Source organism: Rhagoletis zephyria, unplaced genomic scaffold, assembly GCF_001687245.7.
Source record: "Rhagoletis zephyria isolate East Lansing unplaced genomic scaffold, Rhagoletis_zephyria_1.1 Rzeph_scaffold_03703, whole genome shotgun sequence".
In the NCBI taxonomy this organism is placed as follows: domain Eukaryota; kingdom Metazoa; phylum Arthropoda; class Insecta; order Diptera; family Tephritidae; genus Rhagoletis; species Rhagoletis zephyria.
The window spans coordinates 18,267-26,644 of NW_016160786.1; the positions used below are offsets into that span (position 1 = coordinate 18,267).

General features: G+C 38.1%; 1 protein-coding gene across 1 annotated transcript in view; it reads left to right on the plus strand.

The window, feature by feature from the left end:
• Positions 1 to 7,109, plus strand: part of LOC108369483 (uncharacterized) — an 11,943-nt gene extending 4,834 nt beyond the window's left edge. Inside the window, exons 3-5 of the mRNA XM_017624601.1 lie at positions 5,476 to 5,761; positions 5,829 to 6,109; positions 6,215 to 7,109. Coding sequence (XP_017480090.1) covers positions 5,476 to 5,761; positions 5,829 to 6,109; positions 6,215 to 6,442 — 795 coding nt within the window. The 3' untranslated portion in view covers positions 6,443 to 7,109. The remainder of the gene's footprint in view (positions 1 to 5,475; positions 5,762 to 5,828; positions 6,110 to 6,214) is intronic.
• Positions 7,110 to 8,378: the final 1,269 nt, after the last annotated feature.

An 8,378-nucleotide genomic window follows, 5' to 3' on the forward strand; every position in this document is an offset into this window, starting at 1 on the left:
GCTTTGAGTATGATCGAGCCTTTTTGATCACACTCACTAAAAATCAAGCACAAGCGAACGCCACACTCGGCTACTATGTGTTCGATCGAGATGCATACCCGACAGCTGCTTTGGTTACGAACGAGTCTGTTCGATCACCCTCGCTATAAATTGAGCACAAGCGAACACCACACTCGGACACCCGCAGCTAACCCGAAAATTTGTGTAACAATGAAACGGACACCCGAACATTGCGATAAAATGCAGGACAACAAAGAAATTTAGGCTGAAGGTAACTGGCGCCAATATGTTCCCACAAAGCATACGAAAATGTTGTTGCTTTGTGCTTGTGCATACGCAATGAAAAAATTAGAAGCGAAGTAGATAAAAATGTTTTTGCATCTATTTCGTATAGTTTCGCGTGGAAAGCTGTGTGTGTATATATTAGAACACAGCCTAAAACTATGTAGGTACATAAGTACTTTTACAAAAAATAAATGTGCACCGAGTGTATAGGGCTTGGGCATTGCCGATCTACACACATTTATAACTAAATGGATGTAGGCGTCGTGATGTCGCATTTTGTATGAGCAAAAATATAAGAAATGGTTAAATGTACTTTTAAACAAACTACCGAAAAATTCAACCTTCTCTTTGCCCTCTACGCACAAAAACTAAGAACACCGCGATGAGAAGGCAACATTTTTGTAGAAACAAAAACGTCATAAGCCAATCAAAAAAATTTTGTGCACACTCGGGTTGAATNCACTCGGGTTGAAACTCGAACACCCGGGTATATTGAGCTGCAAAGCACCCGAACCCAATCAAGTATGTATGAAAAGCAATCGGGTGTTGTGGCCAACATGTTCGTCTTGAGCTCAGTCGATAACGAACAATACTTCTGCTCGTATACAGAGAACGATGCAAAACGGGTTTTGTTAGATGATCGAGTATACACGAAAATCATGCACCCGCTGCAGATGTCTGATACGTATATAGTACATAATTTGCAAGATAAAGCACTTTTGTTTATATGTAGGAGCAATTTTCTAGTGTGAATGCACTCGAGCGCGAATTGTGAAAAGTTGGTTGGAATTGTTTTTCAGCGATTTAACAGTTTTAATGTGTATCATTAATTTTTGATTTGAATTTGGTGTCGTTTTAACAAACTTGCTTTGGTGATATTAAAAATTTTGTGTGCCTTGCAATTGATTTTTTATTTTTTTTTTTTTGTGAAAATCACTTTTGAGTTGGGGTAGGAACTAAAGCAGGCTAAGCACATACATATGTATCTCAATTTATTATGCACAAATACAGGGCAATTCTGGCAATTTTCTTTCAACTCAACACAGTCTTTCGAACGGCAAAATTAAAAGAAAATTAAAAAAAAATAAGAAAGAAAATTAAATAAAAACAAAAAAGGCAATCAATAAACAAATTTAAATTAAAAAGATATATTTTTCCTTTTGAAACAATAAAATCTATAATTTAAAAAATTTTAAAATTAAAAAGTTTAAAAATTAAAATAATAAAAATAAATAAAGCAAGTTTCAAAAAATTAGAAAAATGTTTATAAAAATATTCGTTTTAAAACAATAACATTTAAATATTAAATTAAAAAGAATAAAATTCATGAAAAAATTTAATTGAGTTCATAAAAATAAAATGGAATTAAACAATACAATTTGTCTTTTTAAAACAATAAAATCTAAAAATTTAGAAAATTAGAAATAAAGAATTAAATTTACAAAAAGATTAAATAAATAAAACAAAATTCTAAACATTTAATGAAATAAAAAAAAAATATTATTGTTTTTTAAACAATAAAATCTAAAACTTTTAAAAAAGTATACTAAAAAGAAAATTTTTTTTTTTGAAAAATAAAAAACTACCAAAAACAAAATTTTAAATATAAAATAAAATTAAATCAAAAAATTAAAAGAAAACTGAATTAAAAAATTAATTAAAAATTTTATTTAAAAAATCCGCTCTCTCGAATAGCACGCCATGCTCTGTTCACTCGACCATTGCGACTGTTGGAACGACGCGAGCAAAATTGTCTATACATATCTCCATTTGGAACATGCTCAAGTGGTTTTTGTCAAAAAGGCTTTTCACCACGGCGAGTACCGCAGGCGATGGAAAAATGAGCTGTATGAGCTTTACAACGATATGGACATAGTGCAGCGAATTAAAATACAGCGGCTCCGCTGGCTTGGCCATGTCGTTCGAATGGACACCGACGCTCCAGCTCTGAAAGTATTCAACTCGGAACCTGCTGGTGGTAGCAGCAAGACATGGAGTTGGAAATAGTCGACTCATTACAGAAAACTGCATGATTCATGAAATGTCTAGGACCCTCGGGATTATCTCCATTGACACGGTAGTATAGAAATTATCTGTGATAACCTGTACACTGTTCCTGTGGAGATAAGCTTTTAGCAGACACAGTTAAACAGCGCCATGGAAAGTTGCAAAGTCATTTCCTTTTAGCCGACTCAGTGAACTCTGGGATAAAACACATGCAAAGTAGCATGTAGCAGTAGTAGAGACGTCTTCAGCTGACTAGAAACTAACTCTCAGCCCAGACAGAAGTTCTAACCGGACTCTGTAAAAAAATCGGTACGACTTAACACCTAACCTGAACAGGATATTGAACCCAAAAATTCCGTGGAATTCGGTATCTGTTGATTTGTAATCAGTACCTCGTCTTACAGGGGTAGGTAAAGACCAAAAAAACCCTAATGGAGGGCCTATCCATCTTGCCCTCTCACTCACACTCACAGTTTCAACACATGCTGCTCCCTGCTCTATGTTCTCTTTATATTTTATGTTTCAATTCCCGGTTTGGGAACCGCAGCTTTATTTGGGATACATCTGCGGTCAAAATGTGACCTACTACTTCGCGTCTGATAAATATAATCGAATAACCAAATTGATATCCGACATGGATGCCTACCAAAATGCCTACTACCCATATTGAAAATTTGATCTTAAGTTTTCTGTATTAATACATATGCCGACAAATATGTCCAAAGTTAAGTAAAAGTTCACTAGGTCATCATAACAGCTCGAAATTTAAACCCTAGCAATTTTCACGCATTCAATAAATCAATTTTAAGTGATTCCATTTCGATTACACTAACTTACTTTTGCAATTTCAATACCTTAAAACTTCTGAACTAAATACAACCACGCAGCCACAATCAAAAACCAAACGAAAATCAAAAAACCCCAAAAGTTTCATTAATTTCAACACCCTAAACTCATTCATTCGCCGGATAAGTTTATAAATCCAAAGAGAGGTGATGAACAAAAAAAACACGCAATCGATGCATTTGGTGCGAAAGTTTTGTGCGTTTGTGGTTAGCCACGAATTTGACACGCTGAAACTTTTGCAATTTTGCAGGTGAAGTCGTCGAATTACGCAAAACTTTGGCAGCTGCAGATGTATGCAGCTTAAACCTCTGGAGCTGGTGCTATTTGCATTTAAAATGAGAAATCGAACTGATTACGTACATACATATATACATAGAAATAGTTTAGTAGAATTAATTTGTTTTTATTTACGGGTATATACTTACGTATTTTATTTACATATTAAATCTAAAGCTGTGAAGTAAGTAATGAGATACTCTATCAATCTGAGATTAATAAAATGGTTGCTGTAATTAAATGATAGATATTTTCAATCTTAGGTATTAAACTTTACAACAACAGACGCAGAAGAGTTCTCACCTATTTGATTTTAGAATTAATTAAAATATATGTATACTTAATCAGGTTTGGTAAGTGGTTATAATCAGGGCAGAGGAATTTAAGCTTTTGCTTGGAATTGCTTATTATACTCGTTAAAGTCTTAATTCGGTATTCGGTAACTCCCATCATTGTTTTGTTTTTGTAAATTACCGAATATAACATTACCAACACACGCGTTAAGTTGTCAACTGATTCCTTTCTGTCACTTATTTGCTGGAATTTTCTTGCCCGAAAAATGCATACATTTTATCAAAAGTTCAATAAATCTTTCTGGCGTGGAATAAATAAATGTTTTTCAGTAAAAGAACTTCACATAAGCTGATTCGAAAATAATTTTAACCAGAAAAAGAACAAAGGGCGTTTGAAGTTGAAAGTGTTACCGAGTTACCAGATAACGAATTAATACATTAACGAGGATAGTTTGAATACCCTTAATGTATAAAGATAAAGTACGGACCTTTCAAGAAAACGGTCAAGAAATAAAATAGCAAATTTATTTCGTGTGTGTGTGTGTGAATAGTAGTGTCGAAGGAGTTTTGACATTTGATATTTTACAGCCTGCTGTCTCACTTTATCCTTACGAAATAATGGAACGGGCATATGTAGAATTGAAAACAAGGGGGCCTTGTGCTCTCCATACTGCTTAAAAAATTTTGGCTCAATAAGTTTTTCTTGACGATTTTTTGGGCGTTTTTTTTATTCGTCGCACTAAAACAATGTTTACCAATAATAACATAAAAACAGATTTGGTTTTTATTAACTTCTTTACCCTATTAAGTGCTACTAGCGGCGGAAATAGTTGAAACCATGAGCCACCGTTCGGCGATGATGAAATTTGTTTCCACTATTCGATCAGTGCACATTTAAATTAGCAATAGGTCGCTTCAAAAATAACGTAGCTGCCGAAGCCGATGGTTTGCCCACTGCAGTATTCATATGTTACAGCCAGGATCTGGCAGTTTTTGGCAAAAGTGGTGGAATGGAATCATGAATTCCGAAAACTACCCTCCCATATGCACCAATTACGGTAGGCGCAGCGATCTGAATATTCCTTGTAGGATCCTATCGAGAGCATTGTGCGAAAGACTTAATCCCACCTTTACCAACTGTTTCTGTTTTAGCAGTGTGGCTATAAACCTGACAAATCAACCACAGATCTGGTATTTAACTAACGGCAACTCCTGGGAACGACCCGCGGGGAAAGGGTGGACACTACAATCTTTTTGTCGATTTCTAAACTGAGTTGTACAATTCGAATAGGAGTTATCTTTACGCCGCAATGCCTCCGTTATCGATCCAGCCAACTAGTGCTACTTTGGTTCGAAAAGTCAATCGAGCATTAAAGTTCCCTCCCCATAAGGCTCTCATCATTCCCGTCCCAATGTACCGTGCAAAAGCGCAGACGATGGCTACATTTACTGAGGCGGTCTTTGAGAGTATTCGGGAGTAAGATTCATCTTAAGTTATACGGAGCTCTGCGCTACTGGATTGGATCCTATACATTGGAAAAACATATGGAAGAAGACAGCACTGGCTGGGTTTTTTTCATCTCCGTCAAAATTGGTTATGTTGATGTAACGCCATATTGATGGTAGTAATAGGTGGCCACAAAAAAGCCAGATTCTTATTTTGAGCTTAGTATAAAAAGTTTAAATATCACCCTTCCTCTTTTTTGATTACTTATATTCCATCTTCGTCGCATTTTATCAATCTCTCTCTCTCTTTTGTTGCTTTCAGGTCAAACGCCTCACAATGGGTATGGGTCTGCTGCGCGGCACCGAAGACAGTCGACCGCTTGTACACACAGCCTCATCCTCACTCAATTCGGGCTCATCGCAAACTATCTCCGATGGTTATGTGAACGAAGCGATCTGTGAACCGGAGAAAATGATTACCAACAAGTTCGGCGATTCTTGTCGGCAATCTTTGACCGCACTGCCAACGCACGAAGCAGCGCATATCGGCCTACAAGAGCACACCGAATTCAGCTATAAGAAGAAATATTTGCGAGAGACGTGCAGTGGTAAGGCAGCAGGAAGGCATTATTATTTATTTTTTTAACTATTAACTTTTTTGCAATTTTTACGCAGCCAACTCCAGCCCAAAGATGTTTGCGCCTAGCGCGCCGCTACGACTCGACAATCTCAGCCTGGCAGAGCAACACGAACTGAAGGGCGCTGCATGGTTTCAAGCCGGTATCCCGCGTGAGATCTCGCTAGAGGTGCTGTCGCGGCAAAGTCCCGGCGCATTTTTGGTGCGACAGAGTAGCACAAAACCCGGCTGTTTTGCATTGTCGTTACGCGTGCCACCGCCCGCGCCCAAAGTGGCACACTACCTGATACTGCGTACGCCGCGTGGCTATAAAATCAAGGTTGGTTACATGCATAATGAAACTCGATACCACCAATGAAGGTGTAAATGAAAGAAAACCAAATGAACTGGAATGCTCACTCTTTTCTTTTTCATGCTTTTACAGGGCTTCACCAAGGAGTTCTCATCGCTGCGTGCGCTCATCACTCACCATTCGGTTATGCCGGAGCTGCTGCCAGTACCCTTGACCTTGCCACGTCCCACAAATATGGGCGCAGGAGCGCCGGGCAGCCGGCATGGCTCACGAGGCAGTGAATTGGATGGCTGTGATGATTTCGATACTTATGGATCACTTAACGATTTTCGCAAAATGATGGCCGACCTGAATGTATGACTTTGGAGTGGCGCAGGAAATGAGGGCAAGGAGCAGAGGGAGGCATGTAAACGTGGCGGTGCAGTAATGGAAACAGCGACAGCAGCGGCAGCAGCAGCAACAGCAGGAACAACAGCAACAGCAGCATTAACAAGTTGACAACAAATATGGTGTTTGAGGAGCTTTTGGTGTGAGCGAAGCTAATAAATGATGCAGAATAGAGCGCAATGGAAGGATGGGTTACAAGAAATAAATTAGAGACGAGCAGCATTGAAGAAACAAATGAAGGCAAACGAGGCGGGCAGCATTACTACCAACATAGCCTCTGCGAAGCCAGTGAAGTCCTAAGGACTCATGTTGCAGCAATTGCGAGAACTTGCATACATATATTTTAATTGCGCAACAAGTATGTTAACAAGCTCATCAAGCAAAAGCTATCAGCAACGCTATGTACAGACGGTTAATGGGCAACCTTTGGCAGTGAGAAGTGTAGCAGAGAACAACAAAAATGCAATAAATAAAATACAAGTACTAGTTAAGACAGCAAATGTGGCTTTTGTTGCATGCAATGACAGTGACAATGGCAATGGCAATGACAGTCTTAGTAGGTAGCAAATGTTAAGCTAGCGAACACCTGAGCATCTCTCCGATACACCAACAACATCAAAGTAGGTATAACCATTGCAAAGGTGATATTCACACTGAACAGTTAAAATGCTGGTTAATTAATTAACACTGACAAGTGATGCAGGGACAGCAAGGATAGCAGAAATGGTGACAGCAACAAAATGTAAGCCGCACAAAATGACGACTAAAACAGTGAAGCAATATGCAGCGTTTGCTATTTTGGTAAAACTATCGACTAGATGTGCAAAACCCAACTTCATACATCCTCGTATACCTACTAACATCTCCCACTCAGCACATAGGCCATCGAAGCATCTTGAAATTTCGGTAAATGCATGAGGTTTAGTAGCATTGCAACAACAGTGCTACCGTTGCTATCATCAACCGTATTGCAGCGTCTGTCGTCAGGTGACTGGCTGACACTGGGGCTTCTGTTGATTAAGCTCAGTTGTAATTATTTTAATTGGGCAACAATTGCAATGAAAATGTGCGTGTAGGTACATGTTTGTATGTCAGTGTTGCCATTTTGGTAAAATTTTAGAATTTTCATTCAAAACGGAAAAATACTTTCTAAATTTTAAGTTTGCTAGATTGGTAGATCCGTTTTCCATTTAATATATTTTGCCAGAAGATTTTTTGAATCTAATAGGGCTGATGCCGGATTAATTTACACAATTTATAACGACAAAGTTGGGCATTAAAAAATACCTCACTGATTCGAATTATTGGGACCATCATTAAATAGGATTCAGATGGAGAGAGCGTTAAAAAATTTCAATTGAGGAAAGCTTGTAGTTTTTTTAAGGCATGTTCACAATGCCTACCTCCGAAAAACTTCTTCGACTTTTGGAATGAAAACTGATTCCAATGATTTCAAATGGATTTTTTTGAAGTAGTTCGGCCTCTGCAGGATACGATATGAAGCAACGAAAACGAAGCGCTCTTAATTTTTGCGTGTGACTCGGCTTTGTCATAATGGAGCACAACATTTTTCTGTTTATCAATTTTTGTCGGTTATTTAATTGATCTAAATAACTTTTCACAGTAGAGGGGGGAATCAAATTTTTTGCAGAGGGTAGGTTAGGTTAATTTGGCCGGCGTTGAGCCGCACATAGACCGGTAGGTCCTTAGCATTGCCAGTTGGAGCTCGTTTTTACGCGTTAAAGTAAATATCACAAAGGATGTCAACGCTTTTTGCGAATTTAGATAGAAGTCTCAGCCATACTTTTGAGATGTCCTCTAACTTCCCGAATTGTTTTTGACAGTGCAGAACATCGGCAGAGAAGATGCTCCAAGGTTTTCCTGATCTCCCGCTCACAACACTTGCTGC